General features: G+C 45.2%; 1 protein-coding gene across 1 annotated transcript in view; it reads right to left on the minus strand.

Annotated features, from left to right (window-relative positions):
• Window positions 1-15836, minus strand: part of RBP1 (retinol binding protein 1) — an 80892-nt gene that overhangs the window by 46726 nt on the left and 18330 nt on the right. Inside the window, exon 2 of the mRNA XM_073581315.1 lies at window positions 2606-2784. Within this exon, the coding sequence (XP_073437416.1) occupies window positions 2606-2784 (179 nt within the window). The remainder of the gene's footprint in view (window positions 1-2605; window positions 2785-15836) is intronic.

Genomic DNA, 15836 nt, shown 5'->3' on the forward strand with positions numbered 1-15836 from the left:
CGCCCTTTTTTTGGCAGATCCATTTTTTCCCCCATTGAGTTTCATTACCGGCGAATCTTGACGGATGGCCATCCATTGGATCCGTTTTTTTGCGGATCCGCCAAATTTTTTGCGTCTGCCGACATGCCTGGACGGACCATGCAACATTTTTTTTGCTGCAGGATTCGTATTTTACATTGCGCATGCCCGGAGAAAGGAAGTCAGCCGAAAATTTAACCCTGAAATCCTTTCTGGCGGACGGAAAAAATTCTCTCTCTCCCCCCTCGGGCTGCGGTTCCTTTAAAATTCTTCATTCAACAGATCTGTCAAAAAAACAGTCCGGTGGCATCCGTTCACATCAGTTAGCAACGGATCCGCTTTCCGCCATTTTGGCGGATATTAACTGACACAAAAAACTGAAGTGTGAAACAGGCCTAAGCATGTCGAGATGAGGAGACTTAAAGCCGCAATGCTCCTCTGGGAAATATGCTAATTATGCAAATTGTCTCTTCAGAGAGGCTGCAGCAAGGCTCGTTAAAGGGTCTACATTGACTAGAATTGTTACTTCCAATAGGTGGCACTAGAGTTCTAGTCCTCTTCCTCTCTGAAGAGACAATTTGCATAATTAGCATGTGAATGATGGGACACCCAGGGCTGATAACACTAGAACAGCGTTGGTGCCGGTGCTGGAGGGGAGTACAAAATTATTATTATTTTTTTTAATTTTAATCCGGGACTACAACTTTAAAGAAGGGGGGGGGGGTTGTCCTAGTAGCGGACAAGTAGTGGACAACCACTTTAACCCAGTTTAAAGTGTATTAGAATAGCGCTAGTGCACAATACCTGACAATCACACACATATCCTAAGAGGTATCTGTATATCTGACATCAGATACAGAGCGGAGCCAGAATAACCCTTTAATGGTCAAGGAAAGGCGGCGAGACGGAAACAAGCATTAAGTCTTTCTGTCCCACAAGGCAAAACAACACCCATCTCAAAACGTTATGTGGGCTCGGTTTGAATTTTGACATTTTTCATCAAAATCTGGGTGCAAACATATGAGCAAATCATCCCCATGTGCAAATCCAACTTTAGACATAGTTATATAAGCAAAGATCTTATTGAAAAGAAATCTGATATTTCATAAAATACAGAATATATTTTTTCACTGTATATCAATATTGACGTAACCCCAATTATTGAAAATTGCTTTTCACTGTCACATCCAATGTAATATATTAATACATTACTCCAATTGGATTTGACAGGGGAGATAGAATATATTCTGTAAAGATTACATTATTTTTTTTTTTAAACTGGAATTTGTAAAAAAAAAAAAAAAGATAACATTGCATCTGCCAAAGGATAGCATGAGAGAAAACGTGACCCGAGGTGAACAAACTAAAAAGGAAATGGGAGTTTATAACAGCGGAGTGGGAGGCAGATCCCGTAACACTTTGTAGAGGACATCCAGATGTTCCCAGCTCCTACAGCAGTAATGTCAGGCTTTGTATATTCTCTTATGATTGCCGACCCCACAGTAATGACTAAAAAGGACAGATAATGACCCTGCAACATTTTTCTGCAGCATTCAGTTATTATAGTAGTCAATTATTATAATTACACAACCTCAAAATGACCTCCCATTACGTCCCATAGTTTACAGAACATATACATCCATTACAAAAACATTTAATTTAAGCTCTAGGACCGAGGGTAAGTATTGCTCAGATTTTCACCGTCGTCTTGAATACGCATACGTTTACTATTTGCAGCAGACTTTTCAAACAGTGTTGGCAGGAAAAATACCGCATAAAATACGTGCATTTTTTTTTTGCAGCATTTTTTATCCATGTTCCCCTCCATTCATTTGATTAAGGTAAAAAGCGCTGCAAAAAAACAAAAAACAAACAAAGAATTGACATGCTGCAGATTTGAAAAAAGTGCTTTGAAAATTCAAATGTGCAAGAAAAAAAAAGATACATAAATATCATTCACTTTGTGAGTGTGGCAAAAATTCCAGGAAAAATGTAACAAGCCCTTAGGGTCATGTTTTTCAGGTTTTTCTTAAAAAAACAAACAACAAAAAAAGACATTATTGGGAGAAAGCATTGGCTTCTCCTGTTTCCATTAGTAATATATTAAAATATCAAATGGGATTTTCAATGAAGTCTTAGACCTAAGAAACACTCAAGAAATATTATTAAAATCCTAAAATATATAAAGAAATGTTAAACCATCTAAAGACCATTCTGCAGTCCATATTCTCTATATGCAAATTCTGTTACTTTATTTTTCTCAGTTATCACTTTTATCTGCCATGGATATGGATTACGCTAAGCCATGTCTTTGGCATTCTCAAGGTACAAGGTTTGGTAGAATACGGCAGTACTAATTCCACCATGTCCTATATACATTTGTATTCAGCAGAGACCATACCGTGACAGGCTGCTTACATAGTGTAGGATAGAAGGACGTATGAAAGGACAGCTCTTGTGCAATGGTGCAAAGTTCATGAAATCGCCTTCCAGCAGCGGTGGTACAAGTACACTAAGGGAATTCAGAACTAATCTCTATGAGGCGTCCATTGTTCTAGAAATGGGCTAATCTGGCCTTAATTCTTACCATGCATTTGCGATCATCTACTCCAGTCAAATCCTCTTCAAACTCCTTTCCCACATCAAACTCCATGTTGTAGTTTCTAAAAGTGCTCAGCGTTTTAATGACCATGTGCTCCCCATTCTGAATAATATCTTTGTCAGGTTTCAGCAGAGTGGCGATTTTCCTGATGGCGACATTGACATCTGCAAAGGGAAGAAGGAAAGAAGAGGTTTTTGTTGTGTAGAATCCTTCAAACCTAGAGTGATTGTTCTCAGGATCGTCTTTCTTTTCATCAGTGGCGCACATCCAACTCTGATGAACTATGCAGTTGACCTATCCAAAAAATACATTAAACTGGGAGAAAAAAAAAAAGACTCAGGCCCAATAATACTAAATTTTACATGCTTAGTATTATTTTGGCAGGCCCGGGCAAAGCGCAACCTAAGGGCCACATTGAGTCTCTGAGTGTTCTTGTCCAGCCTGTGGACCTGGGCATTCAAAGGGCAGGAAACTGTGGCGTCTTGCACCACGTAGCCTCCCATGCCCAGCATCCCAATGTCTTCGGTTGCAGATAAAGTATTATTACAATAACGGAACAGAAAGCTGTCAGCTTCCTTTTCCATCATTGAGCCTGTGCGTCTAAGGGTGCAACAAATATGATAGCACTGCATCTGGTGTTCAGAGCTCAGTACACTGCATAGGAGGGAGCAATGAAGGAAACTGCTAGGGAGTATGCTTGTTTAAATTGCCAGTACTTTTAGGAAACTGTGGGGCGATCATGCTGCCTAGGGGGTCTGTGGGGGACCATCATGATACATGTGGGGGGAGGGTCATCATATTCTGTTGAGAGCTGTTCAAGTACAATGGCTCAATTACCGGTTTAGTTTAGCTTACTGGTTTTTATTTTATAAGTATTATTATAAAAAAAAAAAAAAAGCAGTCAATTATATTGTTTAATTAGCTGCTACTGGCAAGAGTATAGGTTAAAATAAGTCATATTGTAACATGTTTTAGCAGTAGCAGCGAGTCAACATGCTTAATTCTGCTCAATATTAAGTAATAAAAATTAATATAAAATAAGAATATTGAGTAGAATTCAGATTGGGTGGTTGATTTGGCCCTCCACAACTGTCACAGTTTCTCATGTGGCCCCTCAGTAAATTAGTTGCCTACCCTTGCTCTACCATATAATAGAGAAGGGGAATCAGAAATATTTTGAGTGACATTCTCATCCCATGACCCCTGACATGACATTACTGTCCAACCTTGTTTGCTTATATCCATGGTGCTCATGTTGAACAGGAACTTTGCATAAATTTGTATATTACCCATGTGAATCAGGAGAAAGAACCACCTAAGCTTATGGGTCGCCCCTCACACCCAGGGCAGCGGGGTACTCGGTACCGGACCGGTGACAGGGGGATGTGTCACAGCAGCGGTGACCCAGTCCGTGGCCCTGGGCGCCCAATTTCAATGGCGGTGATGTTAATGGTGTTAAGGCTTAATTGGATAGTTCGTGACGCCACCCATGGTGTTTGGCAAATAAGATGTTGAGCCAACGCTGCATGCAGATCCACTGGGACTGAAGGTGTGGTGCAGCAAAGATGGTGTAGCTCCCCACAGGTGGAGCTGTACTCCCATGGCAGTGAAGGTGCAATGGATGAGGAGAGGCGCAGAATGGTATAGATGCTGGTACCCAGATGTAGCGGGGCTGAAGGTGTTAGCGACGAATGAATGGAGGACACCAGGGCTTGTAGTTTCAAAGCTTTACTCACAGTTCGTGGTACCCACTGGTGCCCGCCTCCGTGCCGTGTCCTCCGGGGTAGAGACTCAATCAACCTCCCGGGCAAGTCAGGGTTCTCCTCTCCAACACTCCGCCAACATGTGCCTTTCCTGAACGACTCCTCTATTGCGCCTTTCAGTGTGAAGAACTCCAGTACCGTAGTTCTCTGGAATTCCTCCTGTCAGATGTTCCTAGAACCTTACTTGTATGACAGACAGCTGTAGCCTCTATCAGGGACTCCTCTCAGAGTCCTGGCTCGCAAATCGGTTGCTGTTGTGTCCCAAGTCTTGGATGGGAGTAGTGCATTTACAGCCAACTACTCCACCGGTGTCTGCTGCAGAACCATAAGTGTCCATACAACCTCGGGGACTGGGCCTCGGCCTTGCGCTGAGAACCTATAGGCAGGGTACTCTCTCAACCCACAACCCCTCTCTGTTCTCCGACTCCTTCGTTCCGCGCTGTTCCTTTTCTCTCTTATGGAAGCTTAGGTTGCAGGTCCACGTCTTTCTCCTTCTCTTCTTTCCCGTGCCAGCTGGCTCAGATCACTGAGGCAGCTGCAGCACTCTCTTTCTAAACTGAACTCAAAACTGAACTTCAGAACTGAACTTCTCTCGCCTGACCTCCCGTCAGACTGACCTACTATCCTCCACTTTCCCTCTCTTTTATACTAACTCCACCCACCTCCCAGCACATCTCGTGCTACGAAGCAGGGCTCCACGAAGGGTGCTCTGCTACCCCCAGCCTGAAGCTGCTAGGCGGACCTACTGAACTATCCTGTGTGTGGGATGCAGGTCTTGGAGTGTGGAAAGGAGTTCCCAACTTACCCAGTTGGTGGGGCACTACACCTTAGGAGAAGGTGCAGTACCTCTGACAACTGAGCCTCAGGGGCGCCACACTTAAATCCCCTCTACAAGCCTCAATACATCTATATTTCAAGATAGCTTTGACAATCCAAAAGTATTTTATTCTAGAATTTTTCAGCATCACAGCAAATCAACATTTCCTAGGAAGAGAATACATAAAACTATTCTAATTGCAAAATGATATAAGGGACCCACATCAAGACTGGACTGACACAAAGTTAATGTGGTGCTCATTTTCATAAAGGGCTCCAGATGTTTCCTGAGTAATTATAGACCAGTATGCTTAACATCATTTATGGTAAAAATGTTTGAAGGTCTTACAAGGGATTATACAGCAGTTTGAGGTAGAAAATAACATTGCAAGCAATAACCAGCACAGTTTTTGAGGACAAGCCTTATAGGAGAGGGGTCCCTGACTGCTGAGGCCAGTGTTGCAGAGGATATTGGGGTTAAATGCCTTCCTCACTTGTTTCATCACCCATGGTTATATGAGGTTGCTAGTGTAGGTACGTGTGCTGACTGGGGGTGGTCCCTTTTTCGCCGCAAACAGACTGGAGACAGAAACCAATGTGTGTCCAACAGGTCCTCTTTATTGGCCATCCTCCCAACGACCACAGCAACACGACAGCTTCCGTACACACAGGCCCGAGTACCTTTCACCTCCTGCTTTCCTTTAAAGTGACGTCCCTCGCGCTTCTATCGCTGTGGCTGCCTTAGGCCCACCACCACAGCGCTTCGCCTGTCCATCTGGTACCCCGGGCATCCCCTGTCCTGCGGCTATCCTGTCAGGGTCACACCCCTTACTGTCTCTCCTTCCAGTCCCTTCCGGAGCTCATCCTTCTTCCGTCTTCTCCTGAGCTGCACTCAAGTCCTCCCGGACTGGATTCTTCTTGGGCTCTCTTTCCCTCTCTCTTTTATCCCCTTCCCTGGGAATTCCCCTCACGAGCCCCCATAACTCTGCCCACCATGACTCTGCAGTTTCTTAAACATTAGCTGCTCTTAAGTCCTTTCCCTACTTTTTCTTGTCTCCCTCTTGTGGCCAAACCTCAGTACTGCACCGTCTCCTTCTCCTGCTGTTCTTTGTCTCCCCCTAGTGGCCAAAACCCAGTCCTACGCCATCTCTTCTTAATTCCAGATGGTTCCCCACATGTCTATACAAATTCACGTCAAGTGTATTTACTGCCCATATTTACATTCACTGTTCCTCTTCAGACAGGTCCATAGGTCAGTCCACTTCCCTACACTCGCCTCCTAGTTAATTTCAGGTTGGCACATTGTTTCTCAGCAAGGGGCGTGCCCCTCGTCTTTTTGGTCTGCAGACCCTGCATCGTTGCATGGTTCTTTGGCTTCCTGTTCCCCCCCTTTCTTCCCTTTGCTTAAGATAAAATAGTCCTGTCTCCTTGAGCTGGTCTCCACAAGAAGGTCTTTTTCGATGGTATTAGGCCGCTAGGGGCCCACCTAGATGACAAGACGTAAATATTTGGTCTTTGAGCTTTGTCAACCAGCATACGGTCAAGAAAGAGCAAAGAACAAATACCAATAGAACTTTTTACAGGTGGACTAAGACTGCCAGGACTATTGGTAATTGGATTTAAGCCTTTGCGGTGCTGGGTTGTGTTATGGGCTAACAGCACTCTGAACGCTGTTCTGAACTATTTATATGGATTCAGTTTATAAAGAAACCACCAGAGCAATAGGCACAGGAGGGCATGACTTTTGGGATGGGCAGATCTTTTAACTCCTGCAGTTGTGTGTGTAGAGTGGTGTAGATTTTAAGCAAGAGTTTGTACCTGGTGTGCCACTGTGAGGAGGGTGGGGCTTATTTAGGTGAGGTAAGGCTTCTTTCACACTTCAGTCTTTTGATGTCAGTTCCAAACTGTCAAAGTGTGAAAAAATGGATCCGTTTTTTTGACGGATCTGTTGCAGCAGCCAGTGTATGAAATTTAAGGGAACAAAACTCTGGAAAAGGAGAGAGATCGAGAGAGATCGAGATCTAGAGAAAAAAAGAGATCGAGAACTAGAGAAAGAGATCGAGAACTAGAGAAAGCGAGAGATCAAGATTTTTTATGTGTGAAAATGGAAAAAACAGCTGTAGGGGTTAAATTAAAGGAATAGAAATTATTCCGGGCATGTGTAGGGAAGGTGACCTGACGGACGGACGGACTAGTCTGAAGAAGAAGGAAAGGGATGCACAGTGTAGGTAGGTGTCAGTTATTACAGTGGGGAAACAGCTAGGAAAGTGTAGTGGACGTGCAGTACCTTGGGTGGACATTAGATGGCAGGGAGGAGTGTGAGCAAAGGACTTTACAGCAGCTTAGGGCTTTAGAAACCGTTGGTCATGGGGGGCGTGGTGACAGTTAGAGTGACAGTTTCAAGGAACCGGGAGAGTTATAAATACTGAGGGAGGGTTCCAGAAGGTTCCAGTCCCCAGGGGGAGCTCAGGTGACAGGATGACTGCTCCAGTCTGTGTGCTCTGAGGAGAATCCGACCAAGGGGACTGAGGAAAGGAAACGTCAGGGGGGTGGTCCTGACAGGAAAGGACAGCAGCAGAGACGAGGCTCTGGGTGAAGGACACCGTATGTAACACGACGACTGAGCAGTAGAAGCGCTGTTGGTTTACGGGCCTAAGGCGGCCACAGTGACGGACCTGTCAGGAGCGTCGAAAGGAGGGGACGGTGTGTGCAGACACATCCCTAGTGTACGGTGTGAGAAGCGGCTCTGGAAACGGAGGGCCGCGAGGTGTGAGGCCGTCAGTCGGACGGCAAGCGTGAATAAACTTGGACCTGTTGCACCCAGAATCTGCCTCCATCGTGTCTGTGTCATCTTTGCGCGGTATAAAAGAGGGACCACCCCCCCAGCTCAGCCCGGCCCCACCACCGACGCTACATTTGGCGTAGTCGGCAGGATCGCCGCCGCTAATACATCATTTCTGCGGCAGGCCTGCCTTAAAGGATGGAGAAGGACTTAGACTGTGCTGCTTGGATTATAAATACCTGTGGATTACAATTGGCTTACCTGTGGATTACAAATTGGGAGCGCTCTGGTGACTCAGGGGTGCTGACCGAAGATCCGGGGCGGCATCAGGTGCTACGCAAGATGGCGGCATTACTACAGCGCAGGGGAGAGGTCCGGGTGTTTGCAGTCGTGTTGAATTGACTGGGACCCCCTCCAACGTACCCCCGTGGACAGCAGTATGTGCCCGGAGGCCGACGTTTCCATATTTTGGACCCTGACAGGTGGGTGGAGAGGCCTGCCAATGCCCCACCCCACAGAGGGAGTGACACCGAAGAAAAGCCTGGGAGCGGCTGTTTGGCGCCATTCGATTGCTGCCCACCGGACGGTATGAGACGCTGCGGGTGTCGGGGCATTGGCCGCCTAGAATGGCAGTGGCGGCAGGAGAACGAGCTGAGACAGAAGACGTCATCTTCGGGTCCATGGGCAAGAAGAGGAGTCTGTGCGGAGCCCGAAGGAGCGGCCGCCATTGATACCGGCGGAGAGTCTCCCCGCGGAGTCCCTGAGTCTGGAAGCTAGGCCCGCTGAGCAGCGAGTTGGAGAGCGGAGGCTGCGGGATGAGCCGTGCGGTGGTGTGACGGAGGCCGCGGCGCCGGGGAAGGTGAGAGTTCCCCTGGCCCTGCCGGCGGCTTCACAAGCGGCCCCTATCATTTTGCCACAACACGCAGCCTCCAGTATACCGGAAGGCCCGGCTGCGGAGGGCCCTATGCTATACGCGGGGTTGAGCAAGGCCCCCGCTCCCGTCCCTGAGCCATCCCGCCCGGAGTCACCAGGGCGGAGCTTATCTACAGAAGGCGCGGTTGCGCTCCCTCGGCCGGTGCCAGCCTCATCACCCGAAACGGCCGTTACTCCGGCTCTGCTGGAAGTTGTGGATGCGGCCTACCCTGCGGCCGCGGTAATGCCAGTATTGGAACCGGCTGTGGTCTGTCTAACAGGCCCTGTGGACCAGCCCTCCGGAATCACGGCTGCTCCCATCCGCTACCCGGCCCCAGCGGCTGCTGGGCCACAGATATCATAGGCCGCCTCTGCCCCGCGCCCTTTCTTGGCAAGGTCCCCCCCACCGGACTCTGGGACTGGCGCGGTACCCTCCGCTTGGGTTGCGGAGGTGGTAAAACAAAAGAAGGTTCGAGAGCAGGAGGTATGGAGCCTGCTTCATTCAAAAGGGGAGGCTGGCATGGCGGTGGAAAGATCCCGGGGGCGGCTGGTGTACACCAATGTGGATCGGGGGTATGGTTTCATACGTGATCAGACTGGTCAGAAGGTATACGTGAACGTAGCCTCCATACGCCACGGCCGTGCCCTGGAAATAGGGGACTTTGTCTCTTATTATAAAGAATACTGCCCCCGCGGGTATTATGCGGTGGCGGTACTGGCGGTACCTGAGGAGCGCGAACCCCCGTAAAGAGGACTGTATTGGACACTCCCTTCACCCCAGGAGTTCCACGGCTGTGGGCCCCTTGCTACCGGCCATCAGGAGATGGCCTGGACTGTCAGAGTCTGAAAGAACAGTTCTAGTTTAAAAAAAAAAAAAATGTTTTATATGATTAAGCTGTTTTTTTTTTTTTTTTTTTTTTAAGAATGTTCCTCTTACAGGATGTTACTTACTGATTTGGAAACTTGACAGAACGGGGATACGAAGACAAGAGGGAGTGTCCATGTCCAAGGAAGGGGGAGGGAAAAGGAGTACTGGCGATGTTTATTGTTGAATGTTGAGTTTTAAAGCAAAAGAAAATGAAAAAAAAAAAAATTATAAAAATGGGTACTTGTGCTATTATAAAGTTGTTTAATGTATAATATGCCAAAGTAAAATGCAACAGGTCCGGGTAAGGGAAGGTCTGCGGGACCAAAGGAAAGTGTGAGATCCGGTAGGGATCTAAGAGTTGAGGTCTGGGAGACCGGGACGCCGACCATGACATGTAATTGAAAGAAGGAAAATGAGTTGGAAGACGTGAGAGAGACAGCCGTCCTAGGTCAGGTCCCCAACACCACGGACCTCCCTGAAGAAGGAAAGGCGGGCGCCGGCAATGATCTGGTAGGTGTGTGGCCTCGATCATGGAGTACCGAATAGTGAAAGGTAACAGAAGGGGAGAGTAGGGGAAAGATACACGCCGTAGAGAGAATACGGGTGTACCTTGCCCAATGTGAAAGACGTTGTCATGTGGCGTGCGCGCTGGTGAGTAGCAGTAGGCTGCTCAGAGCATAGTGCTCCCAGTATGGTTCGGCCCCCGCAGATAGTGGGTTTGGCTCAACAGCTGGTCCGACAACAGGATGTAGGTGTAGCTTCAGAACGACGAAGGCAGGGATGACGATTGTCGAGGACGACAATGGACAAAGGAAGGGAGAGTGTAGGGAAGGTGACCTGACGGACGGACGGACTAGTCTGAAGAAGAAGGAAAGGGATGCACAGTGTAGGTAGGTGTCAGTTATTACAGTGGGGAAACAGCTAGGAAAGTGTAGTGGACGTGCAGTACCTTGGGTGGACATTAGATGGCAGGGAGGAGTGTGAACAAAGGACTTTACAGCAGCTTAGGGCTTTAGAAACCATTGGTCATGGGGGGCGTGGTGACAGTTAGAGTGACAGTTTCAAGGAACCGGGAGAGTTATAAATACTGAGGGAGGGTTCCAGAAGGTTCCAGTCCCCAGGGGGAGCTCAGGTGACAGGATGACTGCGCCAGTCTGTGTGCTCTGAGGAGAATCCGACCAAGGGGACTGAGGAGAGGAAACGTCAGGGGGGTGGTCCTGACAGGAAAGGACAGCAGCAGAGACGAGGCTCTGGGTGAAGGACACCGTATGTAACACGACGACTGAGCAGTAGAAGCGCTGTTGGTTTACGGGCCTAAGGCGGCCACAGTGACGGACCTGTCAGGAGCGTCGAAAGGAGGGGACGGTGTGTGCAGACACGTCCCTAGTGTACGGTGTGAGAAGCGGCTCTGGAAACGGAGGGCCGCGAGGTGTGAGGCAGTCAGTCGGACGGCAAGCGTGAATAAACTTGGACCTGTTGCACCCAGAATCTGCCTCCATCGTGTCTCTGTGTCATCTTTGAGCGGTATAAAAGAGGGACCACCCCCCCAGCTCAGCCCGGCCCCACCACCGACTCTACACATGCTCAGTTTTAAAAAACGGAATCTGTTTCTGGATTCCGTCTTTTGACGGACAGCGATGGATCCTGCGCCCATAGGCTTCCATTATAGCCAATGACAGATGGAGCTGGATCTGTCGCTAGCTGACTTTTCGACGTACAAAACGGGACTCAGAGCCAATTCATGGTTGGCATTTGTTCATATGGTTTAATGTGGTAACCCATGTTATAAATACCTTTTCCAGTTTTGGACTCTCTTGAATATAAAACCACAGAGTTATGTGTATGGAGATTATACAATGACCGGCCCTATACCATAGCAATCGTATGTGCTACCATATGTCGTATTGCACAGCTATTCTCCTCTTGCTAGAGTGTCTTAGCAGTGGTTGCTCTGTGTAAGAAAAACATGGCGGCTTTTATTTTATTTTTTCATTTCACTCTCAAAACCAGTATCAGGCCGTACTCTATACAACTGTGGTGCCCCTGAGGGTTCAGTCGCCACGAAGGTACTGCACCTCCTCCTGAGGTGTGGTACCCCACTATCCAGGTAAGGTGGGGACACCTGACCACACTCCAACACCTGCATCCCACACAACATAGTAGTGTAGCAAAGCACCTTTGGTGGCTCCCTGCTTGGAACACGAAGCGTGCTGGGAGGTGGGTGGAGTTTAGTTGGCACAAAAGAGCGGGAAGAGGATAGGAGTAGAACAGACAGTCAATCACAGGAGTCTGACAAGGTCGGACCTGTGTAAGAAGATCCCCTGAGAGGGATAGATGAAGGAAGTGCTGCAGCCGACCTCAGTGACCTGGGTCCGCTGGCACAGGAAAGAGACTTTGAAGGAAAGCCTGACTCTCTCCATAAGAAAGAAGGATTAGTACGGAACGTGAGGAGAGGAGGACCAAGGATTAGGCTTAGAGGAGAACCCTTCTCAAGATCACCGTGCAAGGCCGGAGTCCGGTCCCCGAGGTTGTTTGGATACTAATGGTCCTGCAACAGACACCGGAGGAATAGAAGTTTGTCACCACTTTATTCCCACACAAAACTTGGGGGCACAACAGCAGTGAGATAGTGAGCAGGGACTTGGTAGCAGAGAGTCCCCGAAGCAGGCTACAGCTGTCTACCGTACAAGTAGAGTTCATAGGAACATCGGACAGGAGGAACTCCAGTGTAACTCAGTACTGTGAGTACTTCACTTTAGGCGCAAAAGGGAGACGTTCAGAAAAGGCGGAGTGTTGGAAAGGAGCAGCATCGGACTGGCCCACCGGAGAACCGGTGGATTCTCCGGTGGGCCCTGGCATCTGGTGGGCCCTGGCACCTGCTGGCATACAGGGCCAGCAGTTGCCTAGGGCCCCCGCTGCTCCAGGGGCCCCCAGCCAGTGGTGTGTCGCACACCATGCAGCTGCTATGGGGGCCCCTGCCAGCGGAGCAGCAGCGGGTGTCAGGAGGCAGGAGCCCCTGTCCCCGCTGCTAAAGAGAAATGAATATTCACTGCGAAGCAGTGAATATCATTTCAGGTCTCCACCCCCCAGAGGCCCCGCCCCCAGCCCAGTAAGCCGCTCTGCAGACTACAGCTGTAAATCAGGGCCGGCGCCGCCCTCAGTCCTCTCTGCTCCTGGCTCACAGCCAGTGCGCGATGACGTCACTACACTGTGTGTCTGGCAGAGGGGGCAGCTCCTGACACTGAAGCCGGCTGCCGGAATCAGCGTGGGAGCGAGGAGGAGAGGTGAGTATTGTGGTTTTTTTTTTATATCTCTCGCTCTCTCTATCTGTCTCTCTCTCTATCTATCTCTATATATATCTCTCTCTCTCTCCCTTATATCTATCTATCTTTCTTTCTATCTCTATCTATTATCTATATCTATCTCTATCTATCTCTATCTATTATCTATATCTATCTATTTCTATATCTATATCTATCTCTATCTTTATATCTATCTTTCTATCTCTACATCTATCTCTATATCTATCTCTATATCTTTCTATATATATCTCTATATCTATCTATTATGTCTATCTATCTCTATATCTATCTATCTTACTCTATCTATCTCTATATCTATTATCTCTATATTTATTATCTATCTAGCTACCATCTATATCTATCTATCTTTATCTATATATATCTCTATCTAATATCTATATCTATCTATCTCTATACCTATCTATTTATCTATCCGTTATCTATCTCTATATCTTTTCTCTGTATCTATCTATCTATCTCTATATCTATATCTCTCGCTATCTGTCGCTCTATATCTATCTCTATATCTATCTTTATATCTATATCTATCTATCTCTATATCTATATCTATCTCTATATCTCTATAGCTATCTATATATCTCTATCTATCTCTATATCTATCGCTCTATCTATCTTTATCTATTTATCTCTATATCTTTTCTCTGTATCTATCTCTCTCTATATCTATATCTATCTCTATATATATCTATTATCTCTATATCTATATCTATTTCTCTCTATATCTCTCTCTATATCTATCTATTTATCTCTATCTCTATATCTATCTCTCTGTGTATCTATCTATCTTTCTATCTCTATATCTATCTTTCTCTAGCTATCTCTATCTATTATCTATATCTATCTCTATCTATCGCTCTATCTCTACATCTATCTCTATATCTATCTTTCTATCTATCTCTATATCTATCTATATCTATCTATTATGTCTATCTATCTAGCTATCTCTATTATCTATATCTACCTATCTCTATATCTTTCTATCTTACTCTGTTATCTCTATATTTATTATCTATCTTTATCTATCTATCTCTATCTGTTATCTATATCTATATCTATCTCTCTATCTATTTATCGATCTCTGTATCTATCTCTCTCTATATCTATCTCTCTCTATCTCTATCTATCTTTATATCTATATCTATCTATCTCTATATCTATCTATTATCTCTATATCTATCTATCTCTATATCTATCTCTATATCTATATCTGTTTCTCTCTATATCTATATCTATATCTCTCTATAGCTATCTATATATTATCTCTATATCTATCTATCTATCTATATATTATCTCTATCTATCTATCTCTATATCCATATCTATCTCTATATCCATATCTATCTCTATATCCATATCTATCTCTATATCCATATCTATCTCTATATCCATATCTATCTCTATATCCATATCTATCTCTATATCTATCTTTCTATCTAACACTATATCTCTATATCTATCTCTATATCTCATTATCTATCCATCTCTATCTCTCTCTTTATCTATTGATCTATCCATCTATCTCTATATCTATCTATTACATCTATCTATTATCTCTATTATCTATATCTATCTATCCATCTATCTATCTAGCTATCTCTATCTATCTCTATATCTCTCTCTATATCTATCTATCTATCTTTCTAACTCTATATCTGTCTATCTCTATACATATCTCTATATCTAGCTATTATCTCTATATCTCTATATCTATCTTTCTATATCTATCTGTCTCTATATCTATTATCTCTATATCTATCTATCTCTATATATATCTCTATATCTATTTTTATTTATAGCCATCTATCTATATATATTTATCTCTATATCTATCTATATATGTCTATATTATTATTATTATTATTATTATTATTATTATTATTATTATTATTATATCTGTATATCTCTATCTATTATCTATCTCTATCTATTATCTATCTCTATCTATATATCTATCTCTCTATATCTTTCTATCTATAGCTATGTATCTCTATATCTATCTATCCATTATCTATTTTCTATCTATCTCTATATCTACCTATCGATCTATCTATCTATCTATATTTCTTTCTATATCTATCTCTATCTATCTCTATCTATCTCTATCTATCTCTATCTATCTCTATCTATCTCTATCTATCTCTATGAATCTTTCTATCTATATCTATCCATTATCTACTTTCTATCCATTATCTACTATCTATCTCTATATTTATCTATTTCTACATCTATCTTTCTATCTATATCTATCTAACTCTATATCTATATAGCATTATACCCTATGAGGGGGTGCATTATTCCCTATTAGGGGGGCAGTATTATACCCTATGAGGAGGCAGCATTATACCCTATGAGGAGGCAGCATTATACCCTATGAGGAGGCAGCATTATACCCTATGAGGAGGCAGCATTATACCCTATGAGGAGGCAGCATTATACCCTATGAGGAGGCAGCATTATACCCTATGAGGAGGCAGCATTATACCCTATGAGGAGGCAGCATTATACCCTATGAGGAGGCAGCATTATACCCTATGAGGAGGCAGCATTATACCCTATGAGGAGGGCAGCATTATACCCTATGAGGAGGGCAGCATTATTCCCTATGAGGGGGGCAGTATTATACCCTATGAGGAGGCAGCATTATACCTTATGAGGAGGGCAGCATTATTACCTATGAGGGGGGCAGTATTATACCCTATGAGGAGGCAGCATTATTCCCTATGAGGGGGGCAGTATTATACCCTATGAGGGG

Source organism: Dendrobates tinctorius, unplaced genomic scaffold, assembly GCF_039654945.1.
Source record: "Dendrobates tinctorius isolate UK_male_01 unplaced genomic scaffold, ASM3965494v1 ptg000069l, whole genome shotgun sequence".
In the NCBI taxonomy this organism is placed as follows: domain Eukaryota; kingdom Metazoa; phylum Chordata; class Amphibia; order Anura; family Dendrobatidae; genus Dendrobates; species Dendrobates tinctorius.